This window comes from Anthonomus grandis, chromosome 16 (assembly GCF_022605725.1).
Source record: "Anthonomus grandis grandis chromosome 16, icAntGran1.3, whole genome shotgun sequence".
Classification (NCBI taxonomy): Eukaryota; Metazoa; Arthropoda; class Insecta; order Coleoptera; family Curculionidae; genus Anthonomus; species Anthonomus grandis.
The window spans coordinates 8939715-8960159 of NC_065561.1; the positions used below are offsets into that span (position 1 = coordinate 8939715).

The window sequence follows — 20445 nt, forward strand, 5'->3', positions numbered from 1 at the left end:
GGTAGGCCTATGGTTATGAAATTCGGTATTCGGACATAATTTTGCATTCTAAACAACTTTTTCTTATGAACTTTTTTTATATCTTGCCTAGAAATACTACTTTACCTACTCATAAAATTTAAAAAATGCTTGTATCAAGGCATGCTTGATTTGTAAAAAATAAATATATACTAAATTTTCTCTTTTAATTAAGCAGGGTTGGATGCCAAACGGTCATATTTCAACCCCAAAATTTTTTGTAATTTTTACGTATACATTCGCTCATCTTGGGACACACTGTATATTATTATGCCAATTTGCATAAATTTTATTTTTCAAGTATGACCATACAGAAAAGTCTAAAATACTTAAATCCGGTAACCCTATTAAATATGCCGCTGCTGCCTATACGAATCCCATTCGTCAAATCATATTACTTTATTTGCAAAAAGGTAATATGATTTGACGATTGATTGATTACAAATTAGTTTATTGCTCTTTGGTTCGTTCCTGGCTTGACTATGCATCTAAAATTTGGTCCCCTAACTAGGATTCTCACATTGAACGCCTTGAGGCTGTACAGGGTGGGCCAATTTAGACGTTTTCTTATGGGAAGTCATGTCCCTGTTAGAGATAAAAAAATTTTGACCTCCATTCTCCGGGCTCAAATTTTAAAAGAAGTTTATTGAAGCAAATGAAATTTTGCTATGGCAAACAGTTTGGCCGCTAGAGGGCGTTTCTGAAATTTGGTAATTTTCGTTTTTCGGCTATGGCTGTTGTGTTTTTAAAGATAAATGATTTCTGTAAAGACTTTCTTATAGCACTTTTAAGCGCTTAACATGCTCATGATATTTAAATTTATACAGGGTGCTTCATTATTAAAAAATTTTTTTTTTTTTTTTAATGGAATGCATATTATTTTTTTGCATTTTCTTGTAGCCCTTAAAATTCCCTTTTCAAATATATATAACACTAATAATCTAAATTTAATAGTTTACGATATATAAATAAATTTCTTAAATATTAAAAACACGTAGGTAATGACCCGCCATTTTAATCGCGTAAACGGAAGAGTAGGCGTGTTTTAAACTGCTATAAGTGAAGCTTAATATTTACATAAACAAACTTGTTTTTATAATCTATGTTTTCCTTTGTATTTATATTTTGATATTAGAATCCAAAAACGTATCAATTTTTCAAAAAATTCCATATGATTAGATGTTTTATCAAATATAATGAGAATTTAAGGGCCTGCGATATCAACGTCCTTATTAAAAATAAGTGCAGTTATTTAAGACACTCAAAGATTAAAAAAGGACGTTATAGGTTCTGTATTTTTTATTTGTGATACTTCGGTAAGCGCTTTTAAAAATCAAAAGTAAATTAAACAATAGCTCCTGTTTTATTAAATATTAATTATATTAATGGACAAATACAGTTATAAAAACAAAATAATACTGTAAAAAAATAAGAAAAAAAATAAAAGTACTTATTTATTTATTTATTTTAAACTTAGAATATGAACTAACAAACAAAAAGTAAAAACCAGATTTTATTTTTTTATTGATATTTTAACTAAAACTGCAACTCTATATATTACGTACTTATAACAAGTGTTCAAACTGAGCTCCTTCCTGATCAATGCACCAGCGGCTACGTTTTTCAACATTATCAACAGCGTTTCTTAATTCAATATTTGTTATTGTTGCAAATGCATTATGTAAAGCTTCTTCCAACATTACTCTTGAAGTAATTGGCTGTTGGTATACCAAGTCTTTTATTCTTCCCCAAAGATAAAAATCTAAGGGTGTTAAGTCAGGGGATCTAGGCGGCCAACGTATTGGACCTTGATTTCCTATCCACTGCTCACCAAACTGCTCATTTAAATAGTTACTGACCACTCTAGAATTGTGCGGTGGCGCACCATCCTGCTGGAAAAATATAGGATGCCTCTGCTGGGCTAGAGGCAATTCCTCTAGGAAGCGCTCAACTTGCGTTTGCAGAATTTGTAAATATCGCTCTGAATTTAAATGTCCATCATAAATATAGGGACCAATAAATCTACCACGAAATATGCCTACCCATACACTAAAACTGTAACGGCCTTGATTTCTTACAGCCACCGTTGCGTGAGGATTTGCTCGAGCCCAGGTATACCTATTATACCTATTAAAAATGCCTGCACTACTAATCGATGCTTCATCCGTCCAAGTACAATTGTAGCCAAATGTTGTATCTTGACCACACTTTTGCAAATACCACCGACAGAATTCCAATCTTCTATCATGATCCGCAGGAAAGAGATGATGAACTTTTCGGGTTCGATAAGCTTTATACCTATATTTTTTTTAAATCCGTCTTGCAGAGGTCCTTGGCACACCAGTTTCTACTTCCAATTTCCGGGTGGATAGATTAGAGTTATTTTCAATTGCGCCCAAAACTGTTATATCCAATAGTTCTTGATCATCATTTATATTATTATTAGCATTTCTTCGCGGTTTAGCAAAAGAACCAAAATTAATAAGGTTTCTTTTTAATTTCTCAAACAGCGTACTATGTGGCTGCCCCCGTTCTGGATATCGTCGTTGATATAAATTACAGGCCTCTCTTGCATTTTCATTACATTCAATAAAACATTTAATCATATCGAATTTTTCATAGTTTTGATACATTGTGATTATCACATAAAAGAAATACAAAGTAAAACAGATTATGAAAATAAGCTTGTTTATGTCAAAATGACGTATTACCCAAAGCAGTTTGACAACCGCCTACTCAACCCTTTACGCAATTGTTTCACCCGCAATTGTGTCACCCGCCTACTCTGTTTTTTAGGCGTTTTAAATGGCACGGCATTATAATTTATTGATACTTAAGAAATCTATTTATATCTCCTAAACTAATGAATTTAGATTATAAGTGTTATATATATTTGAAAAGGGAATTTTAAGGGCTACAAGAAAATGCAAAAAAATAATATGCATTCCATTAAAAAAAAAAAAAAAAAATTTAATAATGAAGCACCCTGTATAAATTTAAATATCATGAGCATGTTAAGCGCTTAAAAGTGCTACCAGAAAGTATTTACAGAAATCAATCATCATATCTTTAAAAACACAGCAGCCATAGCCGAAAAACGAAAATGACCAAATTTCAGAAACGCCCTCTAGCGGCCAAACGGTTTGCCATAGCAAAATTTCATTTGCTTCAATAAACTTCTTTTAAAATTTGAGCCCGGAGAATTGAGGTCAAAATTTTTTTATCTCTAACAGGGACATGACTTCCCATAAGAAAACGTCTAAATTGGCCCTCCCTGTACATACAGAGGAGATTTTTAGGATCCCTTGCCTATAGACGCCACTAAAAAGCACCCGATTCCGTTCGTTTGACGTGAATGACAAGAATAACGACACGAATTTTCCCGCTTTTTTTGCGTTTGTTGGCTGGTTGTTTACTTTCGTAAAAAAGCTCCAACTAATTTGATCGATTATTGCGATTATCGCGATTATACTGAACTTTCCTTTGTTTCTTTGTGAAATATTGACCATATTGTTGTTTATTGTGTTTTAAAATAATACCTGAAAAGTTTATTTTTAAGCACTATATTACCATAGACAAGTACTACTATGTTACAGTGAGAGCTGGAAATTAGTGAATGCTAATAATAAGTAACATACTGTAGTTGGGTCGGGTTGAGCCTAGGATTTGTATATATGTATTTTATAAATTACAAATTCTTACATATTTTAATTGTCATTGAATAATTTTCAGCTTTCACACTGAAACGTTACACATTCTTTGTTTGATCTGTTTCTTAAATTTGCATCGAAATTTGATTATGCACGAATCTAAGGGCTTTAAAGTTGATATTAATATAAATTATAGGTTGATGGTTGTAATTGAAGATTTGGGGGACGCAAAGATGTGGCAGAGAGTTTTGAAGTTGAAAAGACCAGATAACTACCAAGATAAAGTGATAGTAAAAGCTGATAAAATGGCCGAAAAAATGGATATGCCAAATATGGTAACTGAAATTGGATTTGGACGGTTTCAGGTATAAAATTAAAGTACAATTCTACAATATTTTATACATTTTGTTTTTCATTTATTTATTTTTTCTAAATATACAATACCCTATTGTTCAAGTTGGGCTTTTCCTTTTAATATGTTCACATATAGAGAATTTTTAAAAATAATAGTTATTTGTAAGAAAAGGGAGCAAAGTGCATAATTTCCTTATGTGGATGAAGTTTGATACAGCAAAAGCATCCACAGTGAGGAAATGACACTGCTCCTACAGTATTCATATAATTTTTTCTACTTCCATTCTTATTAATTAGCACAATTTGATGTAAAAATTAATTTTATAAATAATAAGCAAGATATAGTCAAATAAAAAATTCAATTAGACAGGGAAATAAAATTAAAAATTTTCTTATAAGGTAGTAGAAAAATAAATTTTTCAAATAACACTTTCTCAAAAATAAACTATAGTAATTTTAATTAATATCCAAAATCAAATAAATCCATGTCCGCCCAAAGAAATTTTTCAAAATATTTATTCAAAAAAAATTATTCAATTTCCATTCCAGTGGATCGCTCAACCAAACTGCATTGTTTTAATACTTACATTAGGGTAATATGTATGAAATTAATAATTATTATTATTCCAGAAACGCTATTTTTTATTTTAATTAAATTATTATTCCATTAATGCTTATTGCCAGAAACCGCTGCCTCTAGCAACAAACATTGCTGTTTTGTTGGTTGCCCGCCATTCACATAATATTTAAATATCCGATTGGGACAGTCGGAGACCGAATGGTGACGTAAATCGGGTGCTTTTAAGTGGCGTCTCTTGCCTATAGAGCTGAAGTTAATATTCTTCGTAATTATTACATCGACTATAATATCAGTGCCCAGTTTAGCATCCCCAATCTTGAAGTCAGACGGCGCCATTCTAATACAATTACCATTTTATAAGATCTTGAATGATTTATACCATTCTCCTACCATCTTGGAAGCAATCCCTTTTCACACTTGTTAAAGAAGGGTTAAATCAATCACAATAAACTTATCTGAGAATGGCCCTCACAAAAATAAAAAAATATGAAGGCACGAAAAAAGGTCTTGTCTCAAAGAATGACCCACTGGAATCCTATTCTTTTTTTAATGGATTATTGTAATATGGTAAGCTTTAAGGTTCTTTCTTATATTTTCATCTTAGGAGGTTGTAATTTCAAAACAGAATGTCATAAAAAACGGCACCAAAATTGCGTACTGTGACATAAAAATTATATTTATTATGTAACAAAAACCACCTGAAAAACTGTAAAAATTGCGACACTTGATTATTTACCTTATAGGTATCTCTCTGTCTTCTAAACCTAATAGTAGAGTCATGCTGTCATTAGAAATTGTCGAATGGATGCAAAAATTAGATAGAGGATGAAATTTTGACAATAAGTTGTATGGGTTGAGAGAGTGCAAAAACCAAAAATTAAGCTAAGAAAAATTCCGAGGAGGTTTTTTTTAGGGGATGATTGGGGATGGCCTTGGATTGGCACTACCCCTTTGCACTTACAACTTTGACTCCATGAGATAAATTGTTAAGAAAAATCAGAGCTACCTTTTCTTCCACAGAACCGAATTCATCCGAGTTGATTTAGAGGGTGTAAAAAGGGGGTGAAGTTTTGAAAAATTGGTTTTAAATTAATAACTTTCTTGGAAAAAATCCCACGAATTTTGTTCAAATAGCAAAGTTATAGCTCTCAAAAAGACGCGTATATTGATATACCGGGTGGTGCGTCGCCGAGCGGAACATTGGAAATCCCATGTAAATTTTAAGGGGGTCAATTATTGGCTTCCCTGTACATTTTACAGAAAAAATGTAAGATTTTTGAAATGAAGACTTTTTGAAGAGACGAATCTGGCAAACCCTCGTGCAAAGTTTCAAAAAATTTTAATGAGCGAATCTTGAATTATTCAATTAAATGTAATTGCAAAATTACCAAATTTTCGGTTCAGGTAAAACCAGACACCAGCCACCAGCAAACAATTTGTTATAAGGCTTTGTCAAATCTGACGTACAGCCGAATACAAGAAATTTTTTTTTTCGTTTTTTCAATCTCACAACCATACATTCAAAGTAAGACACGTTAACATTACTTTTTTATCTGTTTCCCACATAATGCCACTTATTTATGGCTATTTTTTCGTCGATTGAATAATTCATACTTGCTTTCAAATATCGACTTTCACTGATTTATTGACACTGTTCCTCACGTCAGTAACAATATTCATTTTACTGGTGCCGTTTGGTTTTACCTGAACCGAAAATTTGGTAATTTTGCAATTACATTTAATTGAATAATTCAAGATTCGCTTATTAACATTTTTTGAAACCTTGCACAAGGGTTTGCCAGATTGGTCTCTTCAAAAAGTTATCTTACATTTTTTCTATAAAATGTACAGGGAAGCCAATAATTGACCCCCTTAAAATTTTCCTATGTTCCGCTCGGCGACACACCACCCGGTATACAGGGTGCCTCCGATTAAGTCGGCACTATTGGTATCTTTGTTCATATTTAAGATTCAGGGTCGGTTAAATTAGCAAACTAGTAGGATTTTTTCTGTTGATTAAAATGGTGAAAACAGAAAAAAAATTGAACATCGCGTTTTCGAGAAAATGTGAAAAATGTACTTTTGTTAAATGGAATTCCCTGTATATTTTTACATAAATCAAAGGATAATAATTTTCTTAATAAAAAAGTTTATTTACACTAATAGCCTACACCTAAAAATAACAAAGTTATAGCGATATTAATAATTTTGTCAAATTTAGGCAAGTTGGCCTTGAACTTTTTGAGAGCAAAACAAATAAATCATTGTTTGAATAATAAAATGACAGCAGCCGTAGAGATTTTATTAAATAAAAAAATACTGACAGTTACATGTTAGCAAAGTTTGTGATTTTTGTAAAATCTAAATTAGTAAAATGCCTTTTACGCTTATTGAAAAATGTGATATGTTAGAATGTTACCTTGTATGTCGAAAAAATAGTGACAGAGCGCTAGAAGAGTACCGCCAGAGATTCCAGACTCGTAACTTGCCAAACCGTAGATACTTTTTAATTCTCTACAGAAAATTTAGTAGTATTTAGTAGTATATTAAAGTAACGAAAACGTGTTTAAAAGAACTAGAAGAAGGAACCAATTTATAGTAAGCGAGGATGTTGAAATTTCTATTTTGGCATATTTTGAAGCTCATATGGAAAGCTCAACTAGAGATTTAGCAATAGCTTACGGTGTGAGCTTAGTAAACAATTTGGCGGGTCTTAAAGAAACACAAATTTGTGCCATATAAGAATCGACGAGTACAAACATTGTTTGCCTGGCGATAACGAAAGAAGACTTGCTTTTTGCAACTGGTTACATAATGCATATGAAGCTAACGATAATTATTTAAACCGTATAATTTGGAGCGACGAAGCAAATTTTTCAAACAAAGGTATGTTTAACCGTAAAAATGTACACTATTGGTCCCAAGAAAATCTTTCAGAAATCCTCAAAATCTATTTAGTATAAACGTTTGGTGCGGCTTAATAGGAAGCCAAGTAATAGGACCTGTGTTTTATGATGGCACTTTGATTGGAAGGAGATATGTTGATCTCATATTATCTGGAGCGCTGGAAGATTATCTGGATAATGTTAACTTGGAGAGACGGCAACAAATCTATTTTCAACAGGATGGAGCACCTCCCCATCAACTAAATGATGTATTAAGAATATTACTTAATAGACTGACGATAAATGAATTGCGACACGTGGCCCGATTCGTTGGCCACCTAGGTCACCAGACCTAGCCCCTCTAGATTTTTATTTTTGGGGTTACATAAAAAATGAAGTGTATAAAAAAAAATACAGAACCGTTGATGAACTTCAAACACATATTAGGCAAATAATTGGATCAATAGATAGAAGATCAATCTTAAAAGCTACAAGACGTGTGCTTCAATGTGCTCAGAAATGTATTGAACAAGATGGCGATGTTTTTGCTCATTTATTGTAAATTAATAGTTTTACTTGATGTTATTTATTTCAAAGCCAACTTGCCTAAATTTGACAAAATTATTAATAACGCTATAACTTTGTTATTTTTAGGTTTAGGCTATTAGTGTAAATAAACTTTTTTATTAAGAAAATTATTATCCTTTGATTATGGGGATTTATGGGGGGTGAAAATTTTGAAAACCTTTTTTGGAGAAACGATCGACTGTACGATGTTGCTTCTACGCAACAAATTGAAGCAAAAAGTCTAAGCTATCATTTCTTCCACAGCAAAGAGGTGATAAATTGCATTTTAAGGGCTGTAAAATTAAGGGATGCATATTAGAAACCAGTTTTTTCGAGTTATCTTTTCGGGTAAGAATTTTTCAACTTTGTCTTAAATAGGAAAGTTGTAGAACGCAAAGAGACGCTTCGATTGATTATTAAATCATCCCTTCGTATCAATTCTTACACCCTCAATAAGAAGAGTGAAATATTTAAAACTGTCTGTTTCTCAAATAATTTTTAAACCAGGCATTACGCGAGAACATTCTGAATGTTCGTGATGGACGACTTGACTATCAAAATATTTCGGGGTGAAAACAACCCCTGACATATCATCCCCCTTCAACTTTTACACAATATTCATTTTATTTTGTTTTCAACTGACTCATTACTTTCATACTCTACGATTGTTACTTATACTTTTGGCTACTTTTTGCATAATCAACTAAGCGTGTATCGTGTATTTTAAAGGGTGAACATAAGGTTGTATCTATTTTCGATGGTCTTGTAAATAACGTTTAGACAATTCGATGTGAAAGTACATCACAAAGGTGTTAAGCTAAAAAGAACGCATCCAAGGATTATAATATCGACCCTCTTTCAAGACACACGCATCCCGCTGATGGGCGTAAAGTGTAAAGTAAAAGAAAGATTAGTTATTTGATAGCTCGGGAACAATGTATTTATTCAAGGCAGTATAATATAATTGGCTATCTGCACACCTTCAAACTAAGGGTAAGGTTAATAAGTATTATTATTCTTATGAAAAATTCTTACCCGAAGAGATAACTCGAAAAAACTGGTTTCTAATATGCGCCCCTTAATTTTACAGCTCGTAAAATGCAATTTATCACCTCTTTGCTGTGGAAGAAATGATAGCTTAGACTTTTTGCTTCAATCTGTTGCGTAAAAGCAACATCGTACAGTCGATAGTTTCTCCAAAAAATTTTCAAAATTTTTACCCCGCGTACATGTCTTTTTGAAAGCTCTAACTTTGCTATTTGAACAAAATTTGTGGGATTTTTTCCAAGAAAGTTATTAATTTTTTTTTGGATTTAAGTTGGTTTCAATTTTCAAGCTGAGAGTCTTGATTTTGGTGAGAACGCATTGGACATGGTAGACAATTCTGCATTTCTTGGTTTAGTCATTGATAAAGATTTAAAGTTTTCTGACCATATAATAAAGTTAAATAAAAAACTTGCTTCTGGCTGCTTCTCTGTTAGGGCAACCGTTCATGAACTGGGGAGAGATGTTGCTAGTGATGTGTACTTTGCTTTGTTCGAGTCGCATTTAAGGTATGCTCTTCCATTTTGGGGTGCATGTTCAAATTATCTGTTTCAGTCTGTTTTTGTGCTGCAAAAGAGGGCTGTCAGAAGTTTATTTAAGGCCCATTCTAGAATGCATTGTGGTAATCTTTTCAAAGAGAGCCGTATTTTGACCCTACCATCATTATTTATTTTGGAAACTGCATGTTTAATATTCAAAAATAAGAACAGTTTTCCAATCCGACATCACAGTTATCCTACCAGACAGATTAATAATATTCCCCTTCCTATTCCTCATTTTACATCTATCAAAGATTCATTTATATATCGCGGTTTAATGATTTATAATCACATTAGCGTGGAATTAAGAAGTGTTCAGTCTTTGCGCCAGTTTCGTTGTAAACTGAAGTCATATTTGCTTCTAAAAGCCTTTTATTCGATTGAAGACTTTTTTAAGGCTGAGGATGTTGTGTAGTAGATGCTAAGCTTTTAATCTGTTAATTTTAATTTTAAACATACCTTTATGTGCCCCTTTATCTCTGCTACCTTTGTCTACATGCATATATTTTGTTTTATAAAGATTTTGTTTGTAACATTTTTCTCTTGCATTTTTTTTTTTTTAGGCATTTTATATGTTGTATAAATTTTTTATATTTGTTTTGTAAAATCTGATTTGATTGTATTTATTTTCTGAAGCTTTGTCAATAAAATTCGTGTACATGTACCAAATTTTCGACAATAAAATACTTGAAAAAAAAAAAAAAATTTAAAACCAATTTTTCAAAACTTCACCTCCCCTTTACACCTTCTAAATCAACTCGGATGAATTTCGGCTTTGTCGAAGAAAAGGTAGCTCTGATTTTTCTGAACAATTTATCTCATGGAGTCAAAGTTGTAAGTGCAAAGGGGATGCGCCAATCCAAGACCATCCCCAATCATCCTTCTATCTAATTTTTGCATCCATTCTCATACAGCACGACTGTACTATAATGAATAACTACATTATAAGGGTAACTGAATAACCTACATGCTCTCCAGCTGCCTTAATCAAGTTATCATGCGCGATCTCTAGCTCCTCATAAGGCTGGGCAAGGTTCTTCTTGCCTTCCTCAATCACCAGGCTTGCCTTTTGAAAATCGCCAGCTGCTTCATAGTAATACGCCCAGGCTTTGTAGAAATCAGCACAGCCTATACAGAGATTTCTAGATTTCATCATTAGGTAGAGCTCCTCTGGGTTTGGAAACAGATCATTCTAAAATAATAATAAATTAGCCGTTAAAAAAAATTACAAAAAAAAAACAAATACTTACATATTTGATCCACAACTTACACAGCCTTCTATCATTTGTGTAACGCGGATCATTTTCAAATTTTGACAGACAAAGTTCAAGCAATTCAGTACAGTTTCCTTCATGGCCGTTTTTGGGATAACTCTGTTCAATCCATGTGATATACTCATAGTAATTTTCCAGAGGATCATCACCCTGATAATTTTGAATTTGTAACTCAAACTGCCTGCGATGGAAAGAAAATATGGTGTAAGTATTGATATAGGATGCGTGTTGGGATTTAAACAAATTTTCTTTAACTTTCAATTTACGTATAAAATAACAGCCAACTGATATGATAATCTAAAAAGTGGTTAAGGGGTTGATAATATAATAAGAAAATAGTTGAGCGCAGTGTTGCCATCTCTACCGCCGATGTTTCGGTAATCTACCGATTTAGCATTTTAATTTACGATATATCGAATTGTCATAGTTTTTTACAGATTTTTTTCTTTAAATAATATTGTCTAAATATATTAGCGCCATTTTTTTACTTCTAAGGGAGCGAATGTTATGTTTGGTGCCTATTACTCTGTGATGGCATTTTTGCAAAATGATATTCCAGAGTTAATTACTATAAAGTGGGTTTCTTTCATCTCTGTGCATAAGCTGCCAATGTATATATCATATTTGGCAAGAAATATTCATAATTATTTTAATAGCAGTCCAAAGCGAAAATTTCTATAATGTTAAAATCCATAAGTTACTTCATACATCTCAGACTCACTAGTTACCCCTCGAAAGTGTTGTTAAAGGAATCTTAGAGCAGTATGACTGATTAAAATTGTATTTTGTTGATGTTGTCAGCAATAAAAATGACTTTTATTACCAGATAATATTTTACAAAAATTACAAAATCCAAATAATAAATTATATTTTCAATTTGTGGACTATGTTTTGCCTTATTTTAATCAACTTAATCATGAAATGCTAACAGAATCTCCTAAATTACATGTGTTATACAAAAAGTAACTATTGTGCTTCTTCAAACCTTTTTTGATTCTTTCCTTAAAAGAGAAAACATATAGAATTATGAAATTTTCAACATATAGAAAATATGTACTTTGGACCCTTAGTGACAGCAACTATATTAAATTCTTATTTAACACCCATTCAAATTGCCTGGATTTCTTTATAGAATCTTGTAGCCAACTAGCCCTCAGATTGCCTTTAAGAAACAACATTTTTCAACAACAATTAAATTTCTTGACCCTGAAAAGGTAACATAAGGTAGATGTACAATGTACATGTATACCATACCATCCATTGTTCATGTTGCTCATCTTTTCTCCATCTAATGGATCAAAAAAATTCCAAGATTTAGATGAGCAGTGGAGTTTGCTTCGGAACACTAAAGAAATACTAAGCTTTATTAGTAATGTTGAGTTATTTTGGCAATCTGTTAAGAAGATAAAATCAGGAGATGACGTTCAGGTATTTAATAGCCTTTGCAATTTTGTAGGAAAGCTTTTATTCTCTACATATAATTTATTAACAACAAAGCAAAGGTATTGTCTTGAGACAAAAACGATTTCTCACTTTCTTTCATAATTTTCCCATTCAAAATAACTTATTGTACAAATGACAGATGTTAATTTAAAAGGGAAACTCTTATGAGGATTAAATTAAAAGCTTGTTTTTCTATATTAATTTTGTTTGAGATTATTTCACTTATTTAGGTGTTCTTGTAATGTAACTTAATTTCTCTACTCTAATATAACCAATTACCAGATTCTTTTGTTTTTTAGCATACATACCCAGCTGAATTCTTTATTTAAATAAGGTTAATGTGGCCACTTGCACTGACGTATGTAACGATGACTTAACGCCTTAAACCTAACATTATCCATATGACATACACGAATATTAAAAGTTAATTCTCTCTTACATAAGTCTTCAATAAATATGTTATTGTAAGGGGCCATAAGAAATTAAAGAAGAACTACAGTACATTTAATGCCTTAAAAATGAGAATAACTAAAATTACTAATAGGATTTTTCTGAAATATAGACAAATTATACATTAAAATAGTGCACAGAGTATGTTATGTGATATTCTTTGATCCAAGTCTAGTAATATAAAATTATACGTTCTATTAAAGTTGCATTTATAAAATCTACCGAAACTACCAATTTTTTACAAAGCCTTCTATCGAATTTATGAGGGTCGAGTATGGCAACACTGGTCGAACGACACACGTCCCACCAGTAACACGTTCGGTCCGCGTCACCCTTGTTGGAGGGAATTAATTGCGTTTTAATATTGTGCAACCATTTCAAATTTGTTCTCCTGTTTCCCCCCTTTTTGGGATTATTAGTTTGGTTTCCCTAATTCAGATTGTGTAATTATTCAAGATTGTTTAGTTATTAAATGTAGAGGTGTTGCCCAGAAAGTGTTTGTTGTTTTTGTTGCATGTATGAGTTACTGGTTATGAGTTACGCTTAGTATTTGAGGATTAAGCAAATACACCCAGGATATGTGTTTTTGATGTATTGCAAACTTACAAGAAAAGCTTATAGAAATTTAACTTAAACATATACTTGTACCCTATAAATATAGTGTCAAAACTGGAGTGTACATTTTTCTTGTAAAGAATATTATACCATATATATATGGTAAACATGTTAAAAAAAATGAAGAACTAAAACGAAGACAAAATCAAAAGTTTATTGAAAAGCAAATTTGCTGTACAATTTGCAAAGAACTCTTTCTTTTTCAAATTTACAATAAACATATAACAAACAATTACAAAGTGCACTTCGAGGTACAGTAGAAATAAAATAAACATACATACATTATGCACGGAAATTACAAGTCATTGAGTTTCTGCAACGTAGGTCAAGAAATTCTGCAAAAGAATAATTAGCAGATAAATAAACAGCTCAATAAAACTTTTTTAATGACAATATCAAATTTTCGTCTATTCAAGTTGTGAATCAAGTTGTGAAAGGCAATAAATTATACATGAGCTTTCCATAGTGGAAAATAGTATTTCTACTTAAAGTGGTCTGAGACTGAGGTACCTATAGGGTTTGTCTAGAACGTGTTTGGTAATTATGTATATTAGCCCTTTGTTGGAAGGTATTAGAATGACAGTGACGAAATGTTTCAAACAAAATAAGATCATATAGAGTTAGTATTTTGTAATGTTGAAACAGAGACTTACAGTGGTCCCTATAGTCTGCACATGATAAGACCCTAACAGCTCTCTTCTGCAGAAGAAACAGAGAATGTAACTTGATAGCAGTACAGTAACCAAAGAACAGAATGCCATACCTTAGGTGAGATTCAAAAAGGGCGATATACTTCTTTTGAAAATAAATAAAACCTTTGTAACTATGCTAAAATGATTTTATTTGTGTTTTCATATATCTTTTAGAGTCCTGAGGATGATCTCATAGAGATCGAAATGTTGACCAAAATATATAAATCGAGTCTGAAGTTGATCTTTTTACTTATATCCAACAAAAAAATTAACCAGCCTTAAATAGAAAATACTATTACCAAAAGATATGATTTAAAAAAATCTTCATGTTTAGTGAAAATTATCAATTTTTAAAATGTGTTTCCTCTATAATAGCCTAAGTAATAATTACTGCTAGTCTGCACAGGCTGGCATTAATTGTTGGTCAGCATTAGAGTAAAAATATGGCTTTTTTTTAAGTGACTACTCCACAGGGTTGATATTTAACAAATATCACTTGAATAGGCTTACACTTAAGCAATTGTGCAAAAAAATCAGTTAAAATGAAAACTGTCAAAAATATTGTTAAAAAGAAGCTAGCTAAGTAAGATTAGAGCAGGTTTTAATACCCACCATATTACTTTTAGGGCCAAGTGTACCCTTTTACATATCCATATAGAGTAATTGGTATAATTATATGATTATATTTAAATTTTTCCTAATGTTTCCGACATTTGTAATATGCAAGTTAATTTATTTATTATACAAGGTGTCCAAAAAGGGTATCAGCAATGTGATGTTTGCATAAACCAAATACACCATATTTCTATGATCATTTATTTATGGCAAATTAATGTACAGTAAATGGAAATTTATGATCCAAAAACAATGTTGTCTAAATGGTGTCCATTGCACTGTATGCACTCTTCAAATCGAGAACGAAGATTATTGATTACCCATCCACACATTTTGAGGTAACCCCATAAGAAATAATCAAGTGGCGACAGGTCCGGGCTCCTAGGAGATCAGTTAATATTGCCTCTTCTTGAAATGACTTTATTGGGGAATAATTGTTGAACAGCTTCAATTGCCCGATTTGACGTATGGCATGTCGCACCATCCTGCTGAAACCAGGTTTCTAAGTTAAAACCTTGAAACTGTCGGAGAGATAGTGCAAGAAAATCTTGTAACATTGCACAATACCGCTCGGTATTAACGGTAAGTGCCCGTCCATTTTGATCTTCAAAAAAATACGGCCCAATTATGCCATCAGCAGACATAGCAGCCCATACGACCACTTTGGGGCTATGCAGTAGACGTTCGTGTTTCTGCGAGGATTAACGTCAGACCAGTACCTGCAATTTTGCTTATTTACCTGGCCATTTACATGAAAATTAGCCCTCATCCCTGAATAAAATGTTATTGAAATCGACGAATCGTTCCATCATTTCATTGACAAATTCTAACCATGTATTGTAATCCCTCGGTTTTAATTCCTGCACTAACTGTATCTTATATGCATGCAGATGCAAGTCTTTGGTCAAAATGTTATGTAAAGATGATCTTTTGAGAGTAGTCGTCTGACTTCGCTTCCGTACAGATAAGGTTGGATTTTCTCTGACTGATTGACGTACTCGTTCGATGTTTTCTGCACTTCTTACGATTCGTGGGCGACCTGGATTATGAATTTTCACTGTAGATCCAGTGGCTTCAAACATTCTGATTCATTTTCTAATAACATCAGGGCTAAGTGATAATTGAATATCATGTAATTGGTAATGAGCGCGATATAGACGGCGTGCTGTCACGATTGAATTATTGTTTTGGTAAAATGCACGTACACAAAAAGCGCATTCTCTCCGGTAAATGGCTCCATTGCAACTGAAATTCCTTGAACCCGTTTACATCTTGACTCCCACCGTAAGTGGCGGCGTTGCCACGACTGAGATTAAATGCACAAATAAAGTGCTGATACCCTATTTGGACACCTTGTATATTAAGAGTATTTAAAATACTGCTGTAAGAAGCAAGATCAATTCTGTAGATCCTTTTTTAAGACACTACAAAATGGGCATTTATTTTAAACTTGTTCAAAAATATATAAAATAACTATTTAATATTATCAGGCATACACTTAGAACATTGAAAGGCTAGAATTAGCATTGCCATGAAACTATAGGCAGTTTGTTTGCTTGCAACATCTCTGATGCAATGATGCCAAATGCTTATGTAGAAATGGAAAAAAAACTTATAATATCATAAAAATGTGTCACTTATTTTGACAGGCACAAAACAATACTACTGTTCCTCTTTAATAAAATATGATATGATACTCTATAAAGAAGTCAATATTCAAAGTAAAATGCAGATTACGTATATTAGGGAAAAAACAACAACATCGCAACGCCGCTCGATCGCATTGTTGATTTCACAAACGCAAGAAATCTTGACCAGCGACGTCGTCAAGAAATATTTACATGATAAATATTTATTAATAATAGATTATGCTTTAAGTTACAAACCATATTACCGTTTATGAACTCTATGCGTTTTTTTTCACGCACTTCATTAGAGTAAAGGTACCTATTTAATAAAAAGCATTTTTATGGAAATTAAATATTTTATAATTATTATAGATTTCTTAATAAGCTTTTTTTATTCTACGTTTATGATGAAGGTTTCCCCTTAACATAATTATTATCGATATTTACTTGGGAAAAGATTGGCTTGAATCGTCTTGTTCCCATAGTGTGGCACAAACGGCACAAGTTTTTACCATCGTAACAGTTCACAAAAACCCTCAAATGCGTCCTTTTTCCTTTTTTAGTCAAAAAGGAAAGTAAAAACACAGAACTTCACAAATGCCAAATGTAAACACAAAGATGTTTGGCGAGGTGACATTTCGTAAGAAGACATCAGCTTTTGCTTGGGGTGTTGCCATTCCAAATTTTTCAGAAGCGGTTTTAAGAATAAGAATGTTAATAATTTTTTTTGCCTTAAAGATTGTAGTTTTGCTCTTGGACTAAGATATATTTATTTCTACTTTTTATTTTTAATCCAAAATCTAACACCAATAAGTTAAATTAACATTATTATATGTGTTGATATATGTACATAGCAGAAAATTTCCTCTTTTGAAAATGTGTTTAAACTTGACTACAGAGAATCGGTGAATATGTTTGTAAACAAAACACCGTCCTTGCCTCTGTGCACATGTTGAACTCAAACAAAGTTGTTGTTTACTAATTCTAGTCTTTTAATATTCTAAGGGCATATGTCATCACCTTACAAGAAATGAAAAACATTTACTCTTGCCAGTGACTAGATTAGCTACTAGTAAAGTGGAGATTAAATTAATTATTGCTCTCCCGTACAGATAAACAGCAACAACTAACTAAATTTAAACCTAATGTAAAGAAGGTGCTTCATTGTATTTATAATTTTTGACGAATTTCACAAATTGACATTATTAAAAATAGGTGCTTGAGTTGTCAACAAAAAGACATAATACAAGGCAAACCATCCAAGAAAGTTAAAAAACCTAAATTAATACTGTCATTAACAAGAATAGGCGCTTGGCTTGAACTTTTCTGTAAAGATGGATATTGAACCATAACAAAGATCAATGATATTTCAATCACACAAAGAATTGAACCAAGAGCTGGTACAAGAAATTGGTGCATTTTTAGCTAAATTAGTTGCTAAACTCTAGATAGAATTTAACAAGGTTTCTAGTATTGTTAGATGGAACAAAAAAATTATGTTGACTTAGTAGTGATATTTACCTTATCAGGATAAATACTATCTTACTTGAAGGATAAGTACTTCAAAAATCTTCTCTGAACATATTCCAACTTATCTATATGGAAATCATAGATGGAAAACCACACCAGAGCCCCAAAGAACAATTTGGACTTAATAAGACTGTTGTAAAGAGTAATTAGGGCGTCTAAATTTTTGAAGTCCTTAGTTGATTTGACAATGAAGCCAAGGGTTTTCAAACTTAAGTTAAAAACTCTATCCATATGTCTCTTAAATGTTAATTTTCAGTCAGTGACGATCCCCTAGTCTTAGATAGAATCAATCTGTATAAATGTGTAGTGTTCTCAAGAGTGTAGTTGAAAAAAATTCTTGAGATTTTTAATGGTACATTTACTTATGTGGTATCATTTGTTATGTAACCATATCTTCAAAAATAGTCTTTTTTTTATTGTAAGTACGCCAACGAGCTAGCTTATCAATGCTATTTTGCAATAGAATACAGTCAAGGTACTATACAGGGTGTCAATTTGAAAACTTTGCACCTATATTATCTCAAAACGAGTTAGATTTTTATAAAATCGCTAGGACACGTCAATTTTATTATCAAGGGGGGACAATTTTTGTGTAGTAATCACTCTGCCTCTTTCAACCCCTTCTTTTTTAGGGTAGGCAACTTTGACGCATGCATTTCTATTATGCTTTTGAATATTCAATCACTGCGCGGTAAATCTGATGATTTGTATATACTTTTAGACAGTTTAAATTTTCCAAACATTGTCTTACTTACTGAGCACTGGTTGAGAAATGAGGAACCAATTTCCCTTCCTGGCTACTCTGTAGCTTCCAAATTCTGTAGGGCTGGCCTTGGATATGGTGGCACTGTGGCTCTTGTGCATCAATGTTTTTGCGACGGCTTTGTTGGTTTTGGCGATTTTGATGATCTTAGTGTCGAAAAGGAGTTTGAATTCTCAATTGTTTATTCTGGTAAAGCCAATTATTATATTGTGTGTATGTATCGTTCCCCAAATAGTAGTATAAGTACTTTTTTAGATAGGCTTGAACAATTCCTTTTAAAATTTTCTCCTAAAAATACTATAATTCTTGCTGGAGATCTTAATATAGCTTTTGAAGATGGGGAGAATAGGGCTACATTGGATTTAATTAATTTGCTTTCCTCTTTTAATATTTCTATGCATGTTAACAGCCCTACGCGTGTAACAGGTACCACATCAACAACCATTGACTATGTTGCCTTCAATATACAGGAGAATGTAATTTGTAATGTATTTGATCCAGCTTTGTCTGATCATAATGCCATCCTGGCTCAGGTGCCATTCAGAAAAAGATACAAATCCAGAGGTTTGGGTAGAATTTACAGCACAAGGAACTTCCGGTCTTTTGACGCAGGATGTCGATCTTTTAATTGGGACTCAATATTTTGTGAGCAGGATGCTCTTGCTTCATTTCACGCATCTCTTTCAAAGTTAGTTGATAGATACTTTCCCGTTCACCCATTAAAAAATCGATTTAGGCACCGGAAAAGATGGTTAACTCCTGGTATTCGCATTTCCGGTCGTAATCTTAGATTTTTTGGTATTTTAAAAAAGTTCTACCCGATAAATAATTTTGTATTGTCGCTATTCTCGAGATATCGAAAAGTTTACCGGAAAGTTGTGTGTGAAGCGAAAAGACTCTATTATTCCAAACGTTTGAAATATTCCTCCAATGAGCAACGCGAAGCGTGGTCAATTGTTAATGAGGTTGTGTCCAAGAGTAATGGCTCTCAAGAAGTGCGGATTGATTCTGACATATTAAATAAGTACTTTTGTTCGGTTGCTGATATCCTCACAAAGGGTCTCTCTTCCACTTATGACCCTCTCAAATTTTTACCTACCACTAGTGGAAACTCATTTTACCTCAGCCCCACTACTCCCAGGGAGATTTTTTGCACTATAGGATCAATGAAAAAAAAAAGGGCATCTAGTGACGATGGTATTTCAGTGAATTTATTGGGAAAACTTCCTTTGAGTGCTATTCAGGCTCTTTCTGATGCTATTAATATTTCATTTCAGTTGGGCACATTTCCTCTTTGCCTAAAATTAGCAAAAATTTTGCCTCTTTATAAGTTTGGTGATCGTTCTAGTCCATCCAACTATAGGCCGATTTCAATTTTTTCTACTTTATCTAAGTTAATTGAAAGACTTATGAAGGATCGTCTTTTAAGGTTTCTTCTGGGGGAAGGGGTTCTTCGAGATGAACAGTTTGGTTTTCTATCAGGGAAAAGCACCTCTGACGCTATGTTTGATTTCTTGTCCAAAATTCTCCAGGGTGTTAATGGAAGAGAGGCGACTGCGGCGGTGTTCTGTGACTTGTCCAAAGCTTTTGATTGTGTGAGTCATAGGATACTGCTTCAGAAGCTTTCTGCTTATGGAGTTAGGGGTGTTGCACTGAAGTGGTTTGAGTGCTATTTGTCTGGTCGCGAGCAGTCTGTGTACCTTAATGGTGACTTTTCTGGTAGGGAGTCTGTGGATTGTGGTGTTCCACAGGGGTCAGTTCTTGGTCCCCTTCTATTTCTTGTATACATTAATGATCT

The 20445-nt window shown here is 32.7% G+C and overlaps 1 protein-coding gene across 1 annotated transcript in view; it reads right to left on the minus strand.

Moving 5' to 3' along the window:
- The window catches only part of LOC126745466 (mitotic checkpoint serine/threonine-protein kinase BUB1 beta-like), a 129234-nt gene that overhangs the window by 99818 nt on the left and 8971 nt on the right, over nt 1-20445 (minus strand). The window contains exons 2-3 of the mRNA XM_050453320.1: nt 10888-11092; nt 10605-10829 (exon numbers count right to left, since the gene is read on the minus strand). Of these exons, the coding sequence (XP_050309277.1) occupies nt 10605-10829; nt 10888-11092 (430 nt within the window). The remainder of the gene's footprint in view (nt 1-10604; nt 10830-10887; nt 11093-20445) is intronic.